The sequence below is a fragment of the Lipotes vexillifer genome, unplaced genomic scaffold (assembly GCF_000442215.2).
Source record: "Lipotes vexillifer unplaced genomic scaffold, Lipotes_vexillifer_v1.1 scaffold237, whole genome shotgun sequence".
In the NCBI taxonomy this organism is placed as follows: domain Eukaryota; kingdom Metazoa; phylum Chordata; class Mammalia; order Artiodactyla; family Lipotidae; genus Lipotes; species Lipotes vexillifer.
Window position 1 is genome coordinate 1,559,059 of NW_006794332.1, and position 27,591 is coordinate 1,586,649.

A 27,591-nucleotide genomic window follows, 5' to 3' on the forward strand; every position below is an offset into this window, starting at 1 on the left:
AAATGCAATTGAGCCCCAAATAACTAAATGAAATAATTTAGAAAGGCCCCAACCTTCTTTAGGGTAAGAGGCAAGTGCAATATTTGGCAATACAATTTCGTCACAAATTCAAGGGTAGTTCAAAGTGCCCCGTAGTCAAGGTCTGGCTTTTTCCGAATTTCGGGAACAAAAGAAGCGTTCGCAAGCAGAGACGGAGATTTAACTGCCCGCTTTCCCCTTGCCTCCCCCAAGTAAATCAAGTCGAGGAAGATGAGCGTCCACATGCACGCCTCGCTCCTTTTCTTTCCCTTCAAGGGCTAGCGTTTGGGGAGGAAAGGCTGCGGCTATTCTTCGGTGAACCAGTGTCCCGGGATTGAGAAAGGCCCAGACCCGGGTCCTCGCAGCTGCCGTGAAATCTGGCCCATTCGCCGGCGACCGACCCCGGAGAGAAAAGCTGCTTCGCCAGAGGGGTAGGGAGAGGAAACGGCGCACAAAAAGCAGTACGACTTGCCTCTTATCGCCATCCTAAGAGGAGGGATGGAGAAAAGGGAAACAGAAAGGAGCCGCACAACGGAGCTCCCGCCCAAGCGGCTTTTAAACTGCGTTTCCACCACCTCTAACAGAGCGCCGCGGCTAATGGAACCCGCGCGAGGCGTCCCGCCAATCACCGCCGCGCTTCCTGCGGCCGCGGGCCAATGGCGGCGCCCGTTCTTGGGGCGTGGGCGAAGAGGCTGCTCTCCCTTGGCTGTGGTGTGTGCGCTGGGGTTGGTGCGGACTCCTGGCTTGGTTGCACTGGGCCCCGCTTGTTTTGCAGGGGCTTTTGTGTCCGGCGTTGGCTTGGCTTTGTGTGCGCGAGTTTCCGCTGTGCTCCGTGGCGCAAGTCCTGGCCGAGAGCTGTAAGACTCGGAGGCGGTAGCGCGGCCCCCCACCCCCCCGGGCGAGGAGCGAGCGCGCCGGCGTGAGCGGCGGGTGCAACGGCTGCGGGGAAGGGGATTCGCCGCCGCCGAGATGCCGGAGTTCCTGGAAGACCCCTCGGTCCTGACGAAAGAGAAGTTGAAGAGTGAGTTGGTCGCCAACAATGTGACGCTCCCGGCCGGGGAGCAGCGCAAAGATGTGTACGTGCAGCTCTACCTGCAGCACCTCACGGCGCGCAACCGGCCGCCGCTCGCCGCCGGCGCCAACAGCAAGGGGCCCCCGGACTTTTCCAGCGACGAAGAGCGCGAACCTACCCCGGTCCTGGGCTCCGGGGCCGCCGCCGCGGGCCGCAGCCGCGCCGCCGTCGGCAGGGTAAGGACACAAGGCCGGGGCCACAAAGGCAGGCGTTTAGCGGTGGGCGCCCCCCCCGCTCCTCGCGCGCGCAGCCCTCCCTCGGGCCTCCTCGGCGGCGGGGCTGTCCCCCCACCCGCCCGGGGGGCTGGCCTCTGGGTCTGCGGACGCCGGGCTCTGCCCCTTCGCCGCGGGCTCTCGGGCTCTGAGAGGGAAGGGCGCCGGAGAGGAGATCCCCGAAGTTAGGGCCGCGGGGCGCGCGTCTTAGCCGCAGTGTGTCGGGGGGTGTGAAGTTGGCGTTTGCTCTCGGGTTGCGCGCGGGTGATGGGCGCGCGCAGGCAGCTCTGTGTCCCTGGATGCCTGGCCGCTGGGAGTGGACAACTGAACAGGGACTTCCCTGCCCTTTTCGAAAGCCCTAAGGAGGGTCAGTTCGAAACGGCTACAGGTTACGTTTGAGCGTTTTCCCGCTTTATTAACAGAAATGACTAGAAACCGGGTCTCAGAGCGCTCCCTGGAGGGCAATTTGTGACATACTGATACCTAACCAAAATTTGAAATAAAGAAATTCCCGCCTTTTTATGTTTTTTGCATATGGAGGGCTTTTTGAACGGTTTATGTTTTTCTTGTTTGTGTTACTCCTTTCCGGCAGCAGGCCGTCTTTTGGCGGGGCAGCGTTACTCTAAATTAAACGAGCATTTTAAAATACACCTTTGAGCGGTTATCATAGACGCTCAAATATTTAAAAATTCTAGTTACTTAGCGCTTGGGTTTTAGGGGTTTTGGGGGTTGTTTTTCCTTTTGGTGTATTTGCATGAAAAAAGGAGAAGCTTCGGAATCAGGAGAAATGTTTATTTCATGACATTCTGCTCTGTCAGTGTTACAATTTGGGGTATCTAATCCCTGGTAAACTCAGATTGGCTCCAGCAAATGCATATTTCGTTTGAGAATAGTTGGGTTTTGTTCTCTAGGGTTTTATGTGCTATTAGTATGAATCAGCCTGGTTATCAGGCTACAAATCATAATAGAATGTAGTTAAAACTAGTGACTGGTGTAAAGTACAATGCTTTGTAAAACATTGAAAGTGGAGTTTAGAGTTGTACTGATTACTAGTATAACTCAAAATGACTGCTTCTTTCAAAGTTATCTTAACTTTAGTTTTAAAAAAATTATCCAGTGTATTTTCTGGACTACCCAGATGGAAATGAAGGAAAGATATAATAGACACATGTAGATTTAATTAAATCTTAGCCTGGGCTTTAGAGAAATTGAAAACCTTATGTCTTAAATCGACGCATGGCACATAGTAGTGCCAAATAAATATTTGTTTGATAAGTAAAAGATAAATCGCACCTTCTTGTTTCTCATGGCTTGTTTTTGAATTTGAAGAAAGCCACTGTACTCCATAAGAAGAAATTTGTTTTTGAAATAAAGTATATCCCTTACCTGTTTCTCCCCAACCCCTCTGAAAATGAAAGTAATATTCAAACTATTAGTAAAAATTTGGTTGAAAATGAAATATTTTCCATTTAAATCAGCACACTTTTTTTTTTTAAGTCTTCTATAGAACCTTATGTTGGTCTCCTGTGCAGATGTATCATTCTTGAGCTGTGGAAGTATTTGGTTGTATGTTTATGATAGGATTATTCATTCTTATTTTGATGATGATTCGCTGTCGACAGAAACAGCTGTCTCGGTTTTGATGTTTTTCCTTCAACTTTTTCAAAGAGGGTACGTCCCGATCTACACTGTGTTCTTTGGGGTGTAAGAAGACCTGAATGTAAAATTTTTTAATTTCAGTTCAATTATCCAACATTTTTGAGTTCCTATCATGCGCTCTTAACTGCAGGAGTTTGATTTCTGCAGACCTGCCAACCACCATAGTTAATTTTTTAAGAGAACCTCCTATGTCCAGTAGCATGTATCTCAATGTTTGAATCCATATAGATATCAACTGTGTCAAAGAGCTTTAAGTTTTTTCTACCTTGTGTATTTAAAACTCAAAAATGTGTACCCTGGGCTGGGTGCAGTGGTGTCAACAACTTGAAAAAGCTAATAGTGGTAGTTGGTCACTAACATCATTTTCCTCTTTAAAGCACATTAAGTAAAAATGAGTCCTAATTTAACTAAGGAGTCTGATAAATTTTTTTCTCAGGCATAGGAAAAAATATATTGAATTTATAAGAAGACAGCCTTAGACCATTTATAATAATTGGTATATAAAATTATTCTCCTTTTATATGTACAGTGTTTTATGTTCTAGTCATTGTTAGCCCCATGTGTAATAACAATATAGAGTCACATTTCTTAAAGAATATTTATGATCTAGGAGAAAGCCAAATTATGTTTGACAGTTTCAGATAAGGCAGATTTTTTTAAATGGTGAATTTTTAACATTTTAAAACAAACATTAACATGGATTTGGCCAAGGACATAGCATATACCTTCAATTTAAACATGGGTTTATGAAGAGTATTTTTAAATAAAGGAGAAATTGTTTCATTTCAGCCATTGCCATGGTCAGGTACACTTGGTGTGATAGGACAAAATATTTGCACGTTCAAAATTTGGTTTTAGTTTTTAGTTTTCTTATTTCTATGCTTTTTATGTATATCTTGATGGTAACCAGTATTTTCCAGTGATGAAATTATCAGCATTGTCAACACAAAAATAAACATTTACATACAGAGTTGACGGTCTGCCTTTTAGTTCAGGGTGCAAAGCAGTGTAGCTGTTTGGAATCCATTGGAGCATAGCATTCTTGAATGGTCTGATCTGATGAATTACGAATTCTTAACAGGAAATATTTAATGACATGGAACAGAACAGTAAAGAGTATGTTAGGTAGTAAAAGTTAAATCATAAATTGACCACTATATTCTACAGTAAGGTGTTAAGTATACAGACTTCTGAATCAGAATTATAGATTCAAATTCCAGTTCTGCCCTTATTCAGATGACCTCGAACAAAAAGCATTGCCTATCAGATGCTCAGTTTTCATCTTAAATAGGAATAATCTAATAGCAATTTAGAGGATTACTTGAGGTTGCATTTGTGAAGATGTCTAGTGCTCAGCAACTACAGCACATGTTAGCTATTACAATATGTGATTTCTGAATTTTGTTGTCTTTATTTAATGCCAGAGCAATACAGTGCTACCATAATGTATTCAGAAGTGGATGAGGTAAGTTTGTGAAAGTGATGTATACGTAAAGTCTGCTCAAATGTTACCATATAACTGGGTATGCAGATTGCCTGAGTTACCTGAACAACTTTGGACTTGTTTCCTCTCTTGTAAAATGGGGATATTAGTATCTATTGCATAGGATTTTTAGGATTCAATAAGTTAATACATATAAGGCACTTAGAACACAATTTGGTATATAAATGCTCAATAGAATCTGTTCTGTAGTAGTAATTAGTTCAGCATCTTTGCTACTATTGGTAGAGATTTAAATAAGAGTGGTTCATAGGTGATACCACAGAACTTTTGGATTTTAAAGTTGAAAAAGAAATTAGAGATCATCTGGTAGTTGGGAAGAAACTGGAGAACAGTGCCTGGCACGTAGCTGGTACTTGGTATTTTGACCGAAGGAAACTAAGAGATTACATGATTTGCTTAAAGGAACAAAGCTCTCTGGAGGCAGAAATCATTACAACTAATGGCTCCTTCTTCCTGGTTGAAACTGCTGGCTTGATAAATATGTATACTCCCAATTTTTATTCTTATTAAATTTGATATTTCATAGAATGGCATTACTTTTCTGGAGCTTTTCTCTGTAAAAATAAAACTCAGGTGGCCCGTTATGAGCACCTGCTCTATTTGACTTACCTTATGCCAGTTTATTGGCTTTTACTTAAAATTTCCTTGTACAGCTGTAGAGTTTCAATATGTTTTAAGAAAATGTGAGGGAGTTGGTTTCCTGCTTGGATATGCTAAGTCTTTGTTTTTTCTTAATAAGAAATTGGTTTTTTAAAATAAGTGGCTAATTTCCCCCTCACCAGATGGCACTTTGATTCATTCATTCAGTAAAACATGTATCAGGTACCTATTCCTGTGTCAGGCACTCTTTTTAATTTTAGCTGCTTGGGATACAATATGACAGTGCTCCTGCTTTGTGTTACCCTCTTAAATGCTACATCTAAAATCACCTGAGCTGCACATCAAAATACAGATTGTCAGGCCCAATATTAGGACTCAGAATGGGGTAAGACTTTTTAAAATAGGGGCAACTTTTCCTGAAGTTTTGAGGTTTTGGTAACAAACCAGACTTAAGGACTATTGTTCAAGGAGTTTACCATCTGGAGAAGGTAAAACATATGTACAGATAACTAATAAAAAGCAGAATGTAGTTAGTGCCAAAAACAGATTATTTCTTGAAAACCTCACACTGCTTCAGGAAGTTGAAATTCCTGGATGTTTGGTTATAGGAGTAGGATTTGAACATTCTTATGGTTAGAGGGATTTTTTTCTACAAGTAATCCGTACCTGGCTGCTTTTTTTTGTTTGTTTAAAGTATTTTATGTTACACAATGGGGTTTTTCTTCCCAACCTGTCCACACTTTTGGAATATTCAAGTAGGTCACAGGATTCGGTCTTTTTGATTTAAAAAAAAAAAGTCTTCTCTAAAGAATTCAAGGATTTGATATATAGAACTCTTAGACTCTAGGCAGCTATTTTGACATCAAGGTGTGAGTTGCTTAAGATTTGAGCTTAATGATCCTAGATTAGTACAATATTAAAGCCTTCTGAAAGTACCCTTGGTAACTTTTCACAGACATTTTAAAAATTGTATTGAAGATTTCTCATGAGTTGACATCATTGTTCTTATTATGTTCTTTATATGAAGTATTTCACATTTTTATTTGGTTGAAAAACAAATTCTAATACATGACCAAATAATGCCTGATTTTTCTTTCCCCCTCAGCATCACTGGCAAGTAAACAGCCCATAGAGCTTTATGATTTTTGCTATTTTGCATAAAATATTTCTAGGACTCTTCTGCCTTAAACAGTAATTTGGGCCTACATTGACTTTGATGTTTGTGGCCATTATTTAAACAGCCGTTTATATTGTCCTCTGATGGTTACTGGGATTACTGAGACATTTGTAAAGCTATTTGCCACAACCCTAAAAGCTAACCATACTTTTGCTCCCTTACCCTGTTTAACCTTGGAAGTTTATATCGTTTTTCCAATAAAGAATGCCATTGCTTAAATTATTTTTAAAAACTCCCTTTAAAATTTTTCTCAACGCTTGTTCCACGCTTTTCAGCTAGTCTTAGTGAAATGGTCATATAGACTTATGTGTGACAACAAAGCCATGTCAGAGGTGATATGTAGCCATAGAGTCTGACTTCATGAGTCAAAAACTGGCTTTTAAAGTCACTGTATTACAAGAAGAATATTCATTTGGGCTTCTTAAATTTTGATATGCTTGTTTAAAAGAAATCATTTTTATATATAACATGTATTAACCTTTATGGTAAAATCCTAAACTTTCCTGGATTAATTTAAACTTTCAAGGATTATAGAAAAACCAGTAGTAAATTGTATTTGCAGTTATCTGGATGAAAATGTTTAGACTTAGACTTTTTGCTCTTTTGAATTTTTGATGCCATTACCTTTTTAGATAGTTAACCAAAATTGACTATTTTAACAGTAATATCTAAAATTTGAGTTACTTACTTGGCTTATTAGGTTTGTATAATTACAGCTGAACTTAGAAAATACTTTTGAATAATAAGTTGCTTTTAATTTAATCAAATTGCTAAACTCTACTATAAGTCAACTTGAAGGTAAATTTGCATGTTTATTATATGCAGTGTTATTTATATAGTGTCAATAAATGAACATTTTAAAATTCATGTGGAAATGATAACTGGACTTCGTTTACAGAAAGCCACAAAGAAAACAGATAAACCCAGACTAGAAGATAAAGATGATCTAGATGTAACCGACCTCTCTAATGAAGACCTTCTGGATCAGCTTGTGAAATACGGAGTGAACCCTGGTCCTATTGTGGGTAAGCTGATAAAATTTCAAATATCTTTTTATGAAGCAGTACCCCACACTGTTTTCCCCTCTTGTCTAGCAGGTAGAGTTTTCGTTCTAAGGACTAGTCTGTCGTTAATCATTTATATGACCAGGACCTTAGTTTCCCTAACTATATAAATGACAGAAATAAAATGAGAGAATTGAACTAATTAATCCCCAAGATTACCTCTGTTGAGATTGTTTCGTATTGTGCCCATTGTCATACTACTTGATGAGACATATGGGTCTTATATGACAATTGAGGAAAATCTGAGGTAACATAGCTGGCCAGATTAATCCAAATCGTTAAGTTAGTGACAGACTTGTTAAAAGAACTCAAGTTATTCAGTTCCCAGCGTAGTACCCACTTTCAGTTATCATTAAAAGTACCTATTAAAAAGTCTTGTCTTGATTGGAATTCAAGAACAAACTGAAAACTAAAGAACAAACCAAAAAGAGAAAACTTAAAAGTAAATACCCTGGATTTTCATCATTTGGTTACTGTTAAGTCAGTGAGTTTGCAAGCCTGATTGTGCCTTTATTTTGGAGGGTCTTGGCAATAACCTCAAGATGAGAAAGTTCTATTTGATCTTCTAAGTTGTGTAAAAAAAAAATTTTTTTTTTAAATTGACTGCATCAGGTCTTAGTTGCAGCACGTGGGATCTTCGTTGTGGCATACGGTCTTTCGTTGCAGCACATGGGCTTCTCTCTAGTTCTGGCACCTGGGCTTAGTTGCCCCACAGCGCGTGGGATCTTACTTCCCTGCTCAGGGATTGAACCCACGTCCCCTGCATTGGAAGGCGGATGCTTAACCACTGGACCACCAAGGAAGTCCCTGTAAATTTTTGAATACTGTAGATTTGGGGGTTGTTTTTTACCTATAGGTGTAGTTGCAAATAAGAATTTAGAATATTGTATTTCTTTTGTCTTATTTAATGTACGGCTTCCCAAGAGATGATAATAAGCCTATTAGTATAATTAACAACAGACATTTGATACCCTTTTTATATTTTTCATTTAAAATTACAAAAGGGAGGTGCTGAAGACTGTGTATTGTGTTAACATACATTAAATTACATGCTGATATACCAGTTGTTTATTTTTTCCCCAGCTTTATTAAGGTATAATTGACAAACAAACGTTTTACGTTTAAGGTGTACAACTTGCTGTTTTAATATACACGTACATTGTGAAATGATCACCATAATCAAGCTAATTAACATATCCATCACTTCAGAGTTTTCTTTTATGCATGTATGTGTGGTGAGAGCACTTAAGATCTACCTTCCTAGCAAATTTCAAGGATGTAACAGTGTTGTTAACTGTAGCCCAAGCTATACTTAGATTTCTAGAACTTACTCATCTTGTGTAACTGAAATTTTAAGGCCAGCGTCTCCTTATTTCCCCCTCCCCAGCTGTTCATCTTAAGACTACTTATCTGTAACATTCTGAGATACGTATTGTTTCTAAAAAATATATGTTTATCATTTTATTCATCTTATAGAAATCAGGGAAAGACATATAGCTAGTGTAAAACAGAAAGTAAAAGCTATTTTTAGTTTTAAATTGTCATTGATGTTGAAATATGTTACTAAATTATTTATCAATTTTACTTTGCTATCTAATTGGCAAATCATTTCTCTTTGTAACACACATTTTCCGTAAAAGGTCATTTTTACTGCAGCAGTATATTGAAATATGATTTAACATCTTAAATTTACTCAGTGCTAGGTGTCAGATATACTCAGTTTTTAAAAATGTGACTTTTAGGACTTTTCCCATAACTAAATGGCCTTTATAGGCATATTAGTCTCTTAGAGTTGTGGGATTTTAATCACAATAATTCAGAGTAGTACACTCTGTTTATAAACATGATTTTTCTACAAAGGCAAGTACTATTACTTAGTACTAGAGAAATTACACAAAGTTCAAAACTTTTCAGTCAGAGATACTCAGTCATACATGGCTCTTCAATAGGTTATCCATAGTAAGACTGAAATCAATCTATTATGTATTTCATTCTACCAAAAAAAACAAAAACAGAAAACCATTGTTATAATCATTTATTAACATCCCAGAAAAACACCTATTTTAGAAAAGAATCCATTATGTAGTATTTTTAAGCATTTAAGTTTAGAAAAGGAAACAGTGAAAAGTAACACTTTAATGTTTCTAAAGCTAATGTCTGAGCTGGATCTTAAATAAGACAATACAAGTTATAAAGCAAATTCTGCCTTAATACAGGAACAACCAGGAAGCTATATGAGAAAAAGCTGTTGAAACTGAGGGAACAAGGAACAGAATCTAGATCTTCTACTCCTCTGCCGGCAATTTCTTCTTCAGTGGAAAATACAAGACAGAATGGAAGTAATGACTCTGACAGATACAGTGACAATGAAGAAGGTAACATTTTATATGATGTTAATAAAGTATATAATCAAAAAAATCAAATTTTTTTCAGACTCATAAGATACAGTAACCATGAAGAAGATAAAATTTTAAATAATATTACCAAGATATATGTAAATTTTGTTCATATTAGAGTAGTCCTCCAAGTAATTTGATTTAAATACCTTTTCTTGAGAATTCTAAGAAACAGAAAAGTAGAAATGTCTAATTTTTTGTCACATAAAATCACTTTATCTTTTTTGCTGCAAATTTCATCTTCCTAAGAGAAAAAAGTATTACAAGTAGAGACAAAGTTTCCCCAGTTATCCCTTTCTAAGTATCATCTCCAGAGAAGCAACCACTATCATTAATTTGATGATTATCTTTCCAGCCTGATTTTAAATACTTTTTCATATGCATCTGCCTAATACATGGTATTACCTTGTACTTGAAAAAAAATTTGTGTAAGTGATATGCTAAATCTTATCACTTGCTTTTCTTTACTCTGTTATATTAACATCTCTTACTGATTTATTATATGTGTCTGATTTATTTCTCGTAATTGATATGTAGTAGTAGTATTTACATATGGCATGTTTTCTCTGTTCTCATATTGATAAGCATTTAAATTTATAGTTTTTGCTAGAAGATCTGATTTCAAGAAAACTTTATAGTAAATATTTTGATATGTTTTTAGTAGACTATTTTAAGAAAATTTGGCCATGGTATATAAATATTTTTCGAGTAGTACGTGAAATAAACGACCTTTTAAATTTTATTTTAAGAACTTGACACTTATAAATTTTTAATTCATATGACTTGTTTGTTAATTTCATGACTATTTAATGACTCAAATTGTTTATATCTCCATAAGCATTGCGTGCCAGGGCACAGTCTGTCAAATTGGTTGTTCAGAATGTTCCTTCAACAGCACTATGTTATTAGCAAAGAGGCAAAGAATAGAATCAGCTTAAACACAAGTAATGCTTAAACTTCCTGCCTCTTTTGCCTCTACAGGAAAGAAGAAAGAACTCAAGAAAGTGAAGTCCACTAGGGATTTTTTTCCTTTTTCTGAACTTCCAACTACTCCCTCTGGTGGATTTTTTCAGGGTATTTCTTTTCCTGAAATCTCCACCCGTCCTCCTTTGGGCAGGACTGAACAACAGGCAGCTAAGAAAGTACATTCTTCTAAGGGAGACCCACCTAGGGAACCTCTTATTGCCACAGCCTTGCCTGGCAGGGAACAGATGCAGAAGTTAGCTTCTGGAGGGAATTTGTTTGTTTCCTCCAAGTCTAGCCATGATAGATGTTTAGAGAAAAGTTCTTCGACATCTCCTCAGCATGAACTCGCTGCCATGTTGGTCTCTGCTGCAGCTTCTCCTTCACTGATTAAAGAAACCACCAGTACTTGCTATAAAGACATAGTAGAAAATTTTTACTGTGGAGAGAAAAGTGGAATTCAACCATTATGTACTGAGAGGTCCCATGTTTCAGATCAGTCAGTTCTCTACAGTGAAAGGAGAGCACTAGAAGAGTCTGAGAGAGCACAAGTAATTTCTCCACCACTGGCTAAGGCAATCAGAGATTACGTCAGTTCTCTGTTGGTCCAGGGTGGGGTAGGTAGTTTGCCTGGGACTTCTAGCTCTACACCCCCACTGGATGTAGAAAATATATGGAAGAGAATTGATGCACCTAATTTTCGAGAAACAGAATCCCTGTCTCCTCCACGAAAATTACCTAGACTCAGTGAAAAGTCAGTAGAAGAAAAGGATTCAGGTTCCTCTGTGGCATTTCAAAATATACCTGGATCTGAACTGATGTCTTCTTCTGCAAAAACCGTTGTCTCTCACTCACTGACTACCTTAGGCATAGAAATGTCTAAGCAATCACAGCCTGATAAAATAGATGCCCCCAAACTATCTTTTCCCTTCCATGAATCTATTTTAAAAGTAATTGAAGAGGAGTGGCAGCAAATCGGCAGGCAGCTGCCTTCATTGGCATGCAAGTATCCAGTTTCTTCCAGAGAGGCAACACGGATATTATCAGTTCCAAAAGTAGATGATGAAATCCTAGGGTTTATTTCTGAAGCCACTCCACCAGCAGGTATTCAGGCAGCTTCCCCTGAGTCCTGTGATAAACAGTTGGACTTAGCACTTTGTGGAACGTATGAAGCTGCAGCATCAGCATTGCAGATTGCAACCCATACTGCCTTTGTAGTTCGGGCTATGCAGGCAGACGTTAGTCAGGCTGCACAAATTCTTAGCTCAGATCCTAGTCACGTGCACCAGGCACTTGGGATGCTAAGCAAAACATATGATGCGGCCTCATTTCTTTGTGAAGCTGCCTTTGATGAAATAAAAATGGCTGCTTATACCATGGGATCTTCCACTTTAGGTCGCCGGTATCTCTGGCTAAAAGATTGCAGAATTAATCCAGCTTCTAAGAATAAGCTGGCTGTTACTCCCTTTAAAGGCGGAACATTATTTGGAAGAGAAGTATTCAAAGTAATTAAAAAGAGTGGAAAAAAACGCTAATAAAATTAAGAATAAAGACATCTATCTTATCTTTGATATGAGGAACTTGGCAGCTTTTCTAGGAATTTAAGTACTTTTATGCCAGAATTTTCTAAGGTCTTTTTAGTCTCCAGAATAGGCTAATTTCAAAGTGTCAAACTTCTACCAATTAAAATATTGCAATATAAAAGTAATTGCCTACGTATATCTGCCCTTTTTTTGGTTGCACAGAAAGAAAGCCTGATACTAACAGTTTAAAGCTTTTCTAGATAGCATTTTTTTCTCAAATAGTTCAGTCTTTCCTATTTTAAGATTTTACAACTCTTCAAAACTAAGAAAATTCCATTAACTAGATTATAAGTTGAGTCTCCGTGGTTTTAAATATTACTAAATATTTTATTACTTTCCAGAACTTGTCTACATATTTTCTCTTATTTTCTCACTTGTTTTTTACTGATATCTACAGTATCGTTTGTAATAGTCCAAATCAGTGCAACTCAAAGTGCCAGTCTACAAACTGTTACTGATCCACAGATAAGATAAGCGTGTACCAGAATTTGAATCTAGATGAATGACAGGTTTTATTTTTGTGGTAAAACTTTATTGGTAGAGGAAAGACAGTGCGCTGATTTACATTCTGGCGCAAATGCCTCGTTTTTTCATGGACTGGTAGCAAGCAGTTGGTGGACTACACTTTGAGACATACTGCTCTAGACCATAGTATTCTGGGATAGTGCATTCTCACCATCACTGTAAAACTATAGTCAGATGAATTAGGAAAGATGGGACTTTTTTTTTTTTTATAAGTAAGGTACTTATAAAGTACCTTATAAAGTACACTTTTAAGGTACGTTGTAATTCATGTATGATTGATTAGGCTTAATCTAAGCTAAATTCTAAAAGCAAATTTATTTTTTTTTAAGTCATAAGAAATCATCCTATATCCCATTTTCTGTGTGTCTGTATAAAGCAATATATTCTCTGTTTTCATTTCTGTGATTGTAAGATGAGAGAGTCTAACTGTAGAGGCACTTGATAATCGAATTTCGTTGTATTTTTATGGAAAATAGTAGTATTAATTATAAACAAAATATAGTCCCTTGGGACTTACAGCCATTACTATATTCTTAGACTAACCTATCCATCTTTGCAGCTTTCTGGGAGTAATTCTATTTGTTATTTGTCTTCTGAAATGTACATGTATACATGTACCTACTGAGTACTATGTGATTTTTTTTTATGTATTACTGTAGAATGCTTTTGCAAATTCAATAAAGTTGTTAAATTTGAACAGTTTTGTGTGGTCTCCACAAACATGTTGTATGTGTGTTTTATTCTTAGAGTTGCAAGAAGTTAGATATTTGTGGATGAACAACATCCCTTTTCCATTTCATCACTGAAACTCACTTGACATTCCAATGGTATAGCTGAACATATTCAAATTATTATTAAATGTTTGGGGGTTTTTTTCCCCTATTTGAGGACAGTGGTTTTGGGGTGTCTTTTTTTTTCTAATTGAAGTATAGTTGATGAGGACCATGTTTTTATTGGCTATTGGAATTTAAGTTTGTAAGAGGAATTATTCTGTAACCAGATATCTTATTTGTTTAATCAATTTCTGCTCAACTACTATTGGGTTCTTTACTTTTTGCTTTCTGATTCTTAGGTTCTGAGTTAACCGTAAGACTTTATAATGCTAAAGATTGTCCCATAGATAATAGAGCCATTAATAGAATTACTGGGAAGTGGGGGATGGAGTTGATACCTTAATCCTAAATAAAGATGGAACTATTTGAACTAACATGGTAAAAAAATCTGTTTATTTTTGGGAAACTTGCAAGTAGACTGGACTGACTGGTAGTAGGCTAGATATTTAGCAAGACACATAACTATCTTGACTACTTTTTAGCACAACTTCATTGAATTCATGCAAAACTAAGCTTTTGTTTAAGAGTTGACTCCATTTCTGTCTCATAAGAAAGTAACTTTTTGGTAATAGAAGTTTTAGAAGTGACAACTGACATTAATTTTGCTATACTATGATAAATGGCCACAAAAACGTAGAAGCTAACTAAAATTTTTATCAAGTCTCTTGAAAAGTCTGGCCCTTCAAATGGTGATAAAATCAAAACTAGAAGAATGGGATATTGAAGCCTATGAAAAAAGATATACGTATTTGAGTTGTTATGGTAATAACCGTCATGGTGATTTGCTAATATACATGCACTAGCTTCTCTTCCAAGAAATGGTACTTTATTATGGGGGAGGCTGAGGAGAAGTGACCTGTGGTTGGTTGTACTTTTCTGTGAACAAGTTTCTTCCATACCTCTTCAATTGTACCCAGGGTTTTTATAGTTAATCAAAAAAGGACAGACTTTTAAAATGCACTTATGTATAAACGTCATTGTACTTATTCTTATTAGTGTCTTGATACCATACAAGTTTTTTTCAGTCTTAAAATTCTCTATAGCTTTTTCCCTTCCATATTCTAAATTTTAATTTAATAACCGTTTATGTAGTAAAAATGCACTGTGTGGACAAAAGAATGGTAACAGCTATGTATTCTAATGTACTTTTCCCACTTCCTAATTGTTTTCAGTGAAAAGCCTCCATGGGTTTTTACTTTGTTTCAGGCTATTAGTCCCAGAAAAAAGAAAGAATAAACAGGGAGAAGTGGTGATCATATTAAGGAGTGGGGGAGATAAACAAAAATGGAATGAAATAAAAATGGAAAAGAAAAGTTTTTAAAGACAGAAATTGCAGTTAAGAAGTTTGGGTTTGCTGAGGTAGTACTAACATACAGACTTATTTTATGTATCAGTGTGCTGAAAAACCAGGGTTCCACAGTAATGTTCGGATGACATTGTAGTTTATTGTGTGTCTCAGAGAGTAATGATTTCTCTGATGTTATTTCCAGACTCTAAAATAGAGCTCAAGCTTGAGAAGAGAGAACCACTAAAGAGCAGAGCAAAGACTCCGGTAACACTCAAGCAAAGAAGAGTTGAGCACAATCAGGTATCTTTAGCTTTATGGTCGCTGTATTCAAGTATAAGTAATCTGACAACACTGATTTGCCTGTGTCCCTGCCTTTAGTTCATAGTTGACACCCAAAATCCAGCACACTCGATAAAGCATTCATTAAATGGCACTAGAAATCTAAACTTTGTGTGTTTTGTCAGTAGTGTAGCCTGTGTTTACTGCAAAAGCACGTGTTTAATAAATGTCTCATTTGTGTTTGATTCTGTGCTAAGCATGGTTCAGAGCCAGTCATACTGCTTTGTAAGAGACATATTTTAAAAGGTGGAAATACCTAAACAATTCTGATATAATAAAAAACAGGGGAATGGTTTTATATTTGTGTCTTTGTCTCTAGATTTTTGACTTTGCTTTTATTTTTGCCTGTCTTATAATAATTCTGTGACTTTTCCCTCAACTCTGAAGCTAGTCTGATCCTAAGACCACACTTGTGTTCTTTCCTTATTCTAGACAAAAATTCACCTTTTTATGGGTGAGGCAAGATGCAGTTTTCCAAAAGGAAAATGTAGGAAACTAAGGGGAAAATAAGCACAGGAATAATGAACTCAGTTTACAGCGAACCAAATTATTGACTAATCAAGCATTGATTTGGCTGACGCTTTACAAGTCAGCTATCCCTAGAGTCATTTTCCTTACCCTTTTTCTGTCCAGCTGGAAGATTTGTCTAGTTGGCTATTTATCTTTTCCATTTTCTCTTTGTCATTTTAAAGTCGCATATCATCAGTGGAAGTATTCTTGATTTCTTAAGCCATGTGTCTTTCTTAGTTTGATGTAGTTAAGTTGAATTTCAGAACTATTTGTTAGAAATGAGCTTGGTGACTGTATGGAGAATGTATAGAGCTTTGAATGAAAGAAGATTTGGTTTAATATTGAACCAAAGACTGGAATAAATATTTTGTTGTCTTTTTATCTGTTGTTGCCAGGGAAGAGCTGCAGGGGCACACCGAAGAATAAGGAAATAACAGAGCAAGAGAAACTAGGAAAATCTGGTGAAGGACACTGAAATGGACAGACATGGAGAATTTTGGTCCAGTTTATGTAGGCAAGATGGTATAGTGCTAGCAAGAATGCATTGACTTGTCAGATAAGAGGTTAAAAGGAGGGTGGGAAGATGGTTTTAAATATGGTTTAAGGTATAATTGTTTGACCTGAGGAATCTAAACTGAGGGACAGGATAAATAGTCAAAGGAGAGAGTAGATTTAGGAGATGAGAGGCAGGATTAGACAATGGCCTTATTATACAAAATTTTTTTTTTTTAAATTTTGGCTGCACTGGCTCTTCTTTGCCGCATGAGGGCTTCTTCTCTAGTTGTGGCGCATGGCATTTGGGATCTTAGTTCCCTGACCAGGGATTGAACCTATGTCCCCTGCGTTGGAAGGCAGGTTTTTTTTTTTTTTTTTTTTAATAATTTTTTTTTTTTTTGGTTTTTTTGGGTTTGAAAAATTTTTTTTTGGTCTTCTTTGCTGCCCACGGGCTTTCTCTAGTTTCAGCAAGCGGGGGCTACTCTTCATTGCAGTGCACGGGCTTCTCATCGTGGTGGCTTCTCCTGTTGCGGAGCATGGGCTCTGGGCATACGGGCTTCAGTAGTTGTGGCTCATGGGCTCTAGAGCGCAGGCTCAGTAGTTGTGGCGCACGGGCTTAGTTGCTTCACGGCATATGGGATCTTCCCAGACTAGGGCTCAAACCTGTGGCCCCTGCGTTCAGGCGGATCCTTAACCACTGGACCACCAAGGAAGTCCCACAAAATTTAAATCATATGGCAGAGTAAAGGGAAGAGTTTACTGACCATTCAGTCACAGAACCTCAACAGATGTCAACATTCTACCAGTTTTATTTTATCTTCACCTGCACCCTGTGGCGTTTTTAATTCCTTTGGTTTTGTTGTTTGTTGCTGAAGTATATTAAAACAAATCTCTGCCATCATCTCATTTCACACATTAAAATTTCAGTATATATCTCTAAAAGATTGGAGCTGTTTTTTGTTTTTTGGGTGTTTTTTTTTGTTTGTTTTGTTTTTTGGTTTTTTTGCACAGGCTCTGGACGCACAGACTCAGCGGCCATGACTTACGGGCCCAGCCGCTCTGCAGCATGTGGGATCCTCCCGGACCAGGGCATGAACCCGTGTCCCCTGCATAGGCAGGCGGACTCCCACCCACCGCACCACCAGGGAAGCCCTGGAGCTGTTTTTTACTTATATATATTAGATATATATGTTAGATATGAAAGAATTATTAATTTTATTTGGAGTGATAGTGCCATTGTGTGTGTGTATAAAATCTTTCATATCTGTGTTCAAAGCTTTATACATTCTCCATACAATAACCTGCAGTTTCAGAAATGTCTCTTTTATGATTGAATTATTCAAATCAGTTTCCATACAAACTCCACATATCATTTGGTGTTTTTGATTTTGTTTTGTCTTTTTTATTAATAAATTTATTTAATTTTAGCTACATTGAGTCTTCATTGCTGCGTGTGGGCTTTCTCTAGTTGCGGTGAGCAGGGGCTACTCTTCGTTGCAGTGCACAGGCTTCTCATCGCGGTGGCTTCTCTTGTTGTGGAGCATGGGCTCTAGACACACGGGCTTCAGTAGTTGTGGCACGCAGGCCCTAGAGCGCACGGGCTTCAGTAGTTGTGGCCCTTGGACTCAGTAGTTGTGGCTCACGGGCTTAGTTGCTCTGCAGCATGTGGGATCTTCCCGGACTAGGGCTCGAACCTGTGTCCCCTGCATTGGCAGGCGGATTCTTAACCACTGTGCCACCTGGGAAGCCCTTGTTTTGTCTTTTAAGTTGGTAGCTATTTCCACTAAAACGGTTTTCCATCCCTCCATTTATTTGGTGAAGAAACCAGGTTAGTTCTCTATAATATTTCTCACATTGTGGATTTGGCAGATTGCTTCTTCAAGGGTCGTTTAATTTGCTCTTTCATACCCTGGATTTCCTGTAGACTGGAAGTTAGAACTGTAGTGGGGCTGTGCAATAGACCTTTCTGTGATGATGAAATTGTTGTATATCTGCTGTTCATTAAGTAGCCACTTAATACTTGGAATGTGACTTGTATGGCTGAGAAACTAAAATTTTGATTTTATGTTATTTAAATTTAAATAACTACACGTGGCTAGTAGCTATCATTTTGTACAGCACAGATCTAAGGGGTTGGTTAGATTTGAGTTCAGTTACTTTGACAAGAATACTTCACAAATGGCATTGTGGCCTTCACATTGCATCATTTCAGAGACACATGATGTCCTTTTGATGATGCTAAGATTAATTAGTAATAGGTTCAGGCGTTGAAAGCCTGATTCATCCGTTATGAAGTTCCACGTCGCCCTTTCACTTAATGGTTATGACAGCCGTTATGGTTATTTCCTAGATCCATTATTTCATTACTTCAAATGAAATAATGGATCTAGGAATTCTCTGGTTCCTTTACATCTATAACTGGAATTCTTTTATAAAGAACTTTCCCTTGTGAATTTCCTAGTTACCTTGAAATAAAATTCATATAAGAGAGCCAGGATAAACACTTACATGCCTTTTATTTGCCAGTTATCAAGTTAAACTGCTCTAGTCATTTTGAAACGCGATCAATAATATCTTTTTACTACTGTGGTTTTTATATATTTGATATATGATCAATTGCAGTCATTATTCTTTTTTCACATTCAAGTTGTACCATCTTTAGCCACTGGGAATTACTGAGTTGATTCCTGTATCCTTTTAGTGACCCCATTTGTCTTCGATACTTTCTTGTTTGCTGGCACAATAAGAAGTCCTGGGCTGTATATTTCCTGCCTCTTATCAAGTCAGTCATATTTCTAAAGAACCCCTTATCCTTTTAATAGAAAGTATTATTTGGAAGCTACCTACACCCTGGATGGTAGGGCGTTCATTCCTACTGGGTTGTCATTGTTGTAGCCTTTTTCAGTAGGTAAAGCTAGGAGTACTTACTTTTTAGAAAGAGAAGATAGGTCATGAATTCCTCAAATTTATGAATGCAGGCTAATTTCTAGGTGTTACACTTGTATCTCTTTTCTCTTATGCTGAGTATCTTGGTTCTTAAAATAATATTGTTATGTAATTTTCACTATATATATGTTTCTAAATAACAGTATTACTACTGATAGTAAAGCTGCTAATTGTATTTGCAGATGGGGGGGCAGTTTTTCTTATGTTAAGGGTATAAAATCAAAATACTGTGCTTAAAGTCACTTTTTTTCTTTCATATTTATTTTTTAATTTTTGAGAATATATATGTGGTTTTATTTGGGCAAAAGAAGAGTCAGAAATCTGTCTTCTATCTTTGTTCCTTCCATCCATAGGTTACTATTTTTATTAAGTTTCATTTTATATTTTGTTTCTTTTTGAAAATATAAGTAAATAATAGATTTATATATTTATTTATGCTCCCCTCCATATATGAAAGACAGCCTACATTGCACATTTCTATTTTTCTGTTTTTAATCTAAACACTTATCCTGAGATCATGTCAAGATATAGTATAGCCTTCTTCCTCATTGCTTCCTCATTGCTTTATACCACTGCATGGTATTGCATTTTATGGATTTACTGTAATTTATTCAGCCACTTTCCTTTTGATGGATATTTTGATTTTTTGTTATTGATTATTCACTTATGTGCTATTCTGAATAATGCAAAGGTACACCAGTGAACAGCCTTTTTACATGTGTTGTTTCATGTTTGAGCCAGTTTATCTTCAGGAAATCTAGAAGTGGAATTGCTGGGTAGTTTTGCTAGATGTTAGCAAATTCCCCTGTGTAAGAGTTGAAGCATTTTGCATTCCCACAAGTAATGTATGGGAGTACCTTTCTCTAATGGAGGAATATGATACTGTTTTTTTAAAAAATAAAAGTTAATATGAGTAACCATATTGGTCATGTTTTACCTAAATTAATAGTTCTTTAAAGTAAGGTGGCTTTTAATTATCTTGATTATTTTTTTATAACCTAGTTAAAGCTTGTATTTTTACTGAATGAGATTTATAGCCTCCTTTAATAACCCAGCTCCTGCATTCTCATGTGCCTCAACTGCCTGTCTTCTGAATAACTTTTTACCTGATAGGGTTTTTTTGTTTCTTCCTCCTGTTGTCTCCATGATAAATTGAGGACTTTCTGTAGAACATCTTGCTGAAAATAGATGACACTACAGTCCTTGTTTTGGCCACAGAGCATATAGCAGTCGCATTACTAATTTTATGTAGCAATGAGTTTTTCTTTTCAGTCAATAATTGCTTGGTCCATCTTATTCTAAGTAGTTACAACACTGAATTGTAATTTTGTTTTTTATTTATATTTTCTTCTCAAAGTCACTTGTTGCATAGTGGATTCTGGTAGAAAAAATTTTTTTCAGTCTTCAAGGTATCTTTTCTGGTTGTATGAAAGATAGTTTTCTGTGAAGATGATTAATTCTAAATTAGATGATAGGCAAGAACTAATAAAATTGGTTGACAGTCCTCAACCAAAGAATTTAATAAACCTGAGCAAAAGAAAGCATAAATGATTTATAGTGAAAAGTGTCCATCCTACCCCTGTTCCCAGCTATTTCCACAGGCAACCAGTGAATTTCTTGTTTTCTCTTCCATGGGAGAAAATTTAAAAATCTCTAAATGGAACTTGGCCTTTAATTTCAAAGATAACTAATAAAAATGTAAACTTTTTTTTTATTAAGTATAATAGTTTCAATAGATGTTTGGTAAAATTTTTGATGAAGAGATTATTTCAGTTATTTATTCAGAATAAAACATAACAAATGGAAAGTCCTGGAATTTGGTAGATAACCAATTTTAAGGGAAAAGTATGTCTCTTCTCCCCCCCTCTTTACCTTCATGGACATAGGTAAAATATCTAGGCTTTATATTGTATTAGTTGCATAACTGATAACTTTATCAGCCCTTTAAAATAATGTTCTTTTTAATTCTTTGAGGAGTTTTTAAATACTGAGTATACATTGATAATACCAGGTAGACTATCAAACTAGAATATTTTTAAAATACTCTCATTATTTTTATTGGCATTGAGCAATAGCTTATTAAAGAGGAAGCAGTGTTGGAAGTAGTTTGAAAAAAATACTTGGCTTTGAGATGCATCATAAGTCAGTTACGTTATTCTCAACCCTGGCTGCTCATTAGAATCCCTTCAGGAGCTACAAAATTTAATTAAGCCCAGGCCGGTCTAGAAGAGATTCTGACTTAATTGGTCTAAGGTGGAGTTGGGGCACTTGGTATTTTTTAAAAGCTTCCCAGATGATACTGTGCCACCGGGATTGAGAATTTAAGATTAAAACTAGTGTTCCCTTCTACTCAAATAATCAGGAATTTAACTATTAATAAGCATCTATTATATGTGTGTGTAATTTGTTTATAAATTTGTCTTTTGACTAACAATGTTTGCATTCAGCAAATTTTTCCTAATTGATAGCTGGAAAAGCAACCCGGAGATTCAGATTGTGAGTCAAAGGGGAAACTCTTATAAAGTCAGTTCCAAATATAGAGAAATACAAAACCAGATGTATGAAACTATGTCTGTATCTTGTGGTGTTTTGGTAGTAATGCTTCGAGCCAAATAAGTGTACTTATTGGATGACTGCTCTTGTCCCGAGATAAGAGTAAAATATATCTGTCTTTAAAATTAATAGACACTAACTTAGCTATAAAAACAGCAGTTATCTACATAAAATATTAGCTTGAAAGCAAAAGTGACAGTATAAGCATATTCTAGTATAACTAATCATTGATGGATGTCCTCTAGTTAAAAGAATTTAAAAGAATCATCTGGTAATAAAAGTTTCAAAAGTTGAATAACTTGATCCTTGGAATGTAGAATCTCAGGCCTCACCCTGGAGCTACTGAATCAGAATATGCATTTTAACAAAAGCTTCAGGTAGAAGCACTAGTCTAGTGCTTTTCAAACAGTTATGTGAGGACTGCTAAATTATTTTTTAAATGAGGAAAATCAATCGACTTTTCCAAGGAGAAATAAATCTGGGACTGGAAATGGACAGTGGTCTATTCCTATTACCATTTTTTCTTTTTTTTTTCCGTAGTGAGGAGTGAGTGGCACTGAGTCCTGGCAGTGACATTTTAGGCTAGCCAGTTCACAAAAAAAGATGACCATCAAGTTTTTGTTGCTGCTCAATTTTATTACCTGTTTCCAAGATGAGTTTGACACCTGGGAACTTTTAAGTCAGATAGCTGTGTATAGATTATTGAAACTGATTCTATTTAAATAGTCCTAACCGCACGACAAGAATAATGTTTAGTCTGTGCTAACAATTACAAAATTTGTATTTTGTTTTAAAAGGAAACTGACTTGTTATATATAACAAATGACTATCTTACAAGTCATGATCAGCCTGCTTTTTTGTTTAGACAGCTAGAGATGCAGCTGTGATACTGGAGCCAGATAGTAAACAGCAAGTCACAAAAGGAGCCAGTGATAAATTGATGTCTTTTTTCTCCTCTCACTTTTATCATCATAATATGTGAGAGCTCCTATAGTTGGACTCTAATGTATTTTACCATATTTTAAGTGTTTTCTTATGCCTACATATCCAGCCAATACATTTGAAATATTTTGAGGGCATAGCATTATTTTCAAATGCTGGCATTTGGAAACTTTTCATGGATTCTCAGTATGCTAATATGGCCATCATTATTAAGGTGTTTGATATTAGAATATGACTTTTTAATGTGTTGATGCTTGAATAGAGCTATTCTCAAGCTGGAGTAACTGAGACTGAATGGACAAGTGGATCTTCAAAAGGCGGACCTCTGCAGGCATTAACTAGGGAATCTACGAGAGGGTCAAGAAGAACTCCGAGGAAAAGGGTGATGCAAGGCTTATTGCTTAGAATGGGGTTCTCAGATTGGTAGGGTTTTAGTGGTTATTTTATATTTATTGTTTTTGTTTTGTTTTCAAACTAACAGGTGGAAACTTCAGAACATTTTCGTATAGATGGTGCAATAATTTCAGAGAGTACTCCCATAGCTGAAACTATAATGGCTTCAAGCAACGAAACTTTAGTAAATATGTTTCATAAACTATACAAGTGGTATTCTTTGTAAATTATCCTTTACTTAGAATTGGGGAGGTGGCGAATTTTGGCAAACCTCAAACACATGTTTTTAAACATTTTAAACTCATTTTCCCAATATAATTCTGAATTTTAGAAGTTTTCAGTGTAGCCACTTTAATATATATATAATTCATTGTGCAAGAATACTTAGTGTTATAAGGATACTTTTTTGCTAACATGTTTAAAGAATAATAAGGCTTCCTTCACATATGAAACACTAATGTATTTGTAGGTTCTTATGCCTAAATTTTTATTAAGGGAAAGTTTCAAATATTAGAGAAATCGACTATCATTTTTTCTTTTAACGTGTCTTTGTTATGTTTGGATAATTCTGAGTCTGAATAATTTGAATCTTGGCAGGTTGTCAATAGGGTGACTGGAAATTTCAAGCATGCAGCTCCTATTCTGCCAATCACTGAATTCTCAGACATACCCAGAAGAACACCAAAGAAACCATTGACAAGAGCTGAAGTAAATGAATAACATTTAGATCGATGCTATCATTGATCTTTTAATGAAGAAATATTTATATTTGTTTTTTAGAGTGGGAGGGAGCAGAGCTTTCTTTGTTGGGTGGGGGTGTGTGTGTCTATTTATGTGCATATATTAAAGACATACTTCATTAGTGACAATGGAAAGTAATATTGTATGACATGCTAATACTATCCTCTTGCTACTGCTGTGTTCCTCTTTAAGTTCCAGTTTTCAAGGGAGTGCTCATTTGTGTGCTGCTTGTAATATGTTCTCTTTGTTAAAATGGATGTGAGTTGAAAGTGTTACTTGGGCTGTGGGGGAAGCTATACTACCTTTCATTGAAAGGTCAGATAATGGGACTTTAAAGTGACTTTGTATTATACTTGAATTGATTAACTCCTGTAAAATTAAGCTTTAAAGTACTAACTGCATGGATACATTATAATTTTAATAATTCTTTATCAAAGATTATTTTGATCTGGGCATAAAGGTAATTTAGCAAAGCATTCAGGTTGTTTAAAAAATTATTTTATGTTTCTTAAGTTAGGAAGATTGGATTGACTCTCTAGTTAAAAGCATATACTAAAATTTGTTAAAAGATCCATCTTAGTTTCATATCTTCTACATTTGATCATTTATTTTATTACAAAATTAAGAAGAAGAAACAATGTACTTTTAATGTCAATGAAAAGCATTGGAGGGAACTTAACACTGCCATATTAGCTGTACTGAAATTTTATTTTTTGTTTTTTGTTTTTAACTTACTTGAATGTGTGCCCCCCATTACAACATTAACATATCTTCAGGAAATTTGAAGAGAGCCATGGAAATGTATGGATAATTAAGCAATAATGAATTCAGAAATGGCAGTTGTAAAAGTTGGATAGATTTAAGTGCATTCTGTTCTCCAAAGCGTCTGTTTAAAATTATGTTCTAATTATTGCATATTTACACTAAATTTTAACTTCTGGTTGTTTTTTTGTTTGTTTGTTTCTTATTAGGTGGGAGAAAAAACAGAGGAAAGAAGAGTAGAAAGGGATATTCTTAAGGAAATGTTTCCCTTTGAAGCAGCTACACCAACAGGAATTAGGTATTCAGATACACTGAAACAATTATTTAGTGTATTCAATTAAGGCATTTTTATTTATTTATTTGTTCCCACCTTTACTGAGGTATATTGACACATTAAACTATATATTTAGGGTGTACAACATAATTATTTTATATATACATACATAAATGAATTCTAATTTTAAATTCTTCACAAAATTACTATACCTCTGCTCTCATAAGTAAACTTTTTTTTGGGAGCACTTTAATTCTTCTAAGCACTAACTAGTTCATATTCTTGAAAGTTGAGTCAGTTTCAAAATTAACTTTGTTAAGCTGAAAGGTTGTAAATAAATCATTTACCTACTATTTAATTCTTATTTTTAAATCTAAACTGAAACCTGGTAAGAAGGAAATCGGTTTTATTCCTGAGAGTCTCTCTTTTCTAATTGAAAAGACTGCTTTTAGATATCTGTTGAATTGTTTCCTGACTGGAAGAATCATAACCAAACTACCTTATTTTTTTTCATCATCCCCTAAATATATTAGCTTGAAAAACCTTTGAGAAGGCAAATTTAGTGAATATTTATAATCTCTGAATATTATTTTCTAATAAAAGATACAAATCTAACTCTTGAAATGAAAAATGTATAGAAGTTTTTAAATAGGTTGACTGATCTCACTGTTTATATGACAATTTTCTACTGTTACCTCAAGGAATGTGTATGGAATTAGGAGTAATAATGTCATTTTATGTTATTTAAGTTATGACTTTATCTAATAGTTGTTTTTCTCTTCCTCCTTTCACCCCCAACAGTGCTAGTTGCCGCAGACCAATCAAAGGGGCTGCTGGCCGGCCATTAGAACTCAGTGATTTCAGGATGGAGGAATCTTTTTCGTCTAAATATATTCCTAAGTATGTTCCCTTGGCAGATGTCAAGTCAGAAAAGACAAAAAAGGGACGCTCCATTCCCATGTGGATAAAAATTTTGCTCTTCGTTGTCGTAGCCTTTTTTTTGTTTTTGGTCTATCAAGCTATGGAAACCAACCAAGGAAATCCATTCTATAAGTTTCTTTCTAATGACTCTAAAAAAGTCAACTGAATGATATCTCTTTGGCACATTCAGCTTGGTCTCCTAGTTTTAATAACTGTATTAAAAAAATTTGTGTACACTTGACTCAAGAACAAAAAAAATGTGATTTCACCTCAGTAAATATAGTATTCCATTGAAAAGCAAGCAAGATATATATAAATGGACTTCATTCAATGTTTTGGACTTCGGACTAGTAGGAGATCACTTTGTGCCATATGAATAATCTTTTTTAGCTCTGGAACTTTTTTGTAGGCTTTATTTTTTTAATGTGGACATCTTATTTCTTTTTTGAGAAAAAATGTATATTGTTTTTGTGTATTTGGGAAACAAGAAGGGCAAAACATGGTAGTATAATGTGAAGCTACACATTTAAATACTTTGAATTCTTACAGAAAAGATTTTAAGAATTATTCTCTGCTGAATAAAAACTAGAGACATGTGAAACGTGAAATTCGGTAAGAGAAAAAGTAACTTGAGATTGTAGTTTTGGTGACTGCAACAAAGTTTGATGGTGTTTATGGGGAAAAGTACAGTGATAATCTCTTCTGTAACTTTTATTAATAGTAATAATGTTATTGTTGTAGCCCTATTGTACTCACTTTTTAAAAGATATCTAGTATTGTGAATGTCCTACTTCGGTAAGACCCATTTAAATGCAGTTGATTTTTAGCAGGGATCTATCAGTGCAACTTACACATGTTTTAGAGAACTGTTAGCTGGCTGTACATGTTTTTAAAGACTGTTTAGCTAGCTATAAGACTATAATTGGAAACTTGTACTTTTTATTTACAGCAAAACATTTATTCTATCAATCTGTTACCAAAATATTTTTTAGATAAATAGGTGTGTGTGTGTGTGTTCAGAAGTTAGAAATTTTAAACACCAGTCTTAGGTTCCATTTGGATTCATTATTGAATTATCTTCTGTTACCAAAAATGCATTTTGCCAAGGGTTTTTTTGCCCTGTATTTCCCAACATAATTTGATTTGCAAGTATGTGCTTTTAAAAGCAAAAAGTATGTGCTTTTAAACTACATAGTAAACTTTCCTTGGATATACAATAGTTAATACATAAATTTTTAAACTCTGAAATTGAGGCGGGCATTATGATTTTTGTTTACTTTTGAAATGTTTATCTTTGTGGTTGATTTTGTTTTTAGCTAAAACTTACCTCATGTATAACTTTGTTCGGTAAAGTAGTAGGTAATTGAAATTTCAGTAGAATCAAGTAAAACAAAAATTTTGATTTAATCATGTGAGTTTCAACTTTACAGTCATTGACAATAAAGCACATTAAAAAATGTAAGTTTTTTTAAAATATCTTCTGAAATAAAAAAGATACTTTTTAAAAAGGAAAAGCTGAAGATGTATATTTAGACCAACACACAAGTTTGATTTGCATCAGCCATAGTCTGATATTTGGCTTTTAGATATTTTGTAGACATTTTTCACTTTGCAGTTGACCAGAAATATTCGTAGGTCTCGTCTCTGCAAAGGCAGTGGGAAACTTACTTCTAGATCAGAAATGCTTGCCTCTCCAAGTAAAAGTGTTTTGAGATGAGCCACAGAGGGAACACATTTTATTCAGCGTTGCCTCTATACAGTAATAGCAGTCTACTTTTACTTTTTCTGTTTTTAAACTTTGATTCCCATATTGCTTTCAAT

General features: G+C 35.8%; 1 protein-coding gene across 4 annotated transcripts; it reads left to right on the forward strand.

Annotated features, from left to right (window-relative positions):
• Positions 1-742: 742 nt before the first annotated feature.
• On the forward strand, positions 743-27,169 carry TMPO (thymopoietin). 4 transcript variants are annotated; one of them, XM_007467153.1, is made up of 9 exons: positions 743-1,266; positions 7,141-7,267; positions 9,523-9,681; positions 15,097-15,194; positions 22,942-23,061; positions 23,161-23,256; positions 23,670-23,780; positions 24,785-24,873; positions 25,651-26,914. In XM_007467153.1, exons 1-9 carry the CDS (start codon positions 988-990, stop codon positions 25,934-25,936), a joined length of 1,365 nt encoding a protein of 454 aa, XP_007467215.1. In that variant the 5' UTR covers positions 743-987; the 3' UTR covers positions 25,937-26,914. The 4 variants fall into 4 exon arrangements, with proteins under 4 accessions (XP_007467215.1, XP_007467217.1, XP_007467214.1 ...); XM_007467154.1 differs by lacking the exons at positions 22,942-23,061; positions 23,161-23,256 and having other exon boundaries at positions 975-1,266; positions 25,651-27,169; XM_007467155.1 differs by lacking the exons at positions 22,942-23,061; positions 23,161-23,256; positions 23,670-23,780.
• The last annotated feature ends 422 nt before the right edge of the window (positions 27,170-27,591 follow it).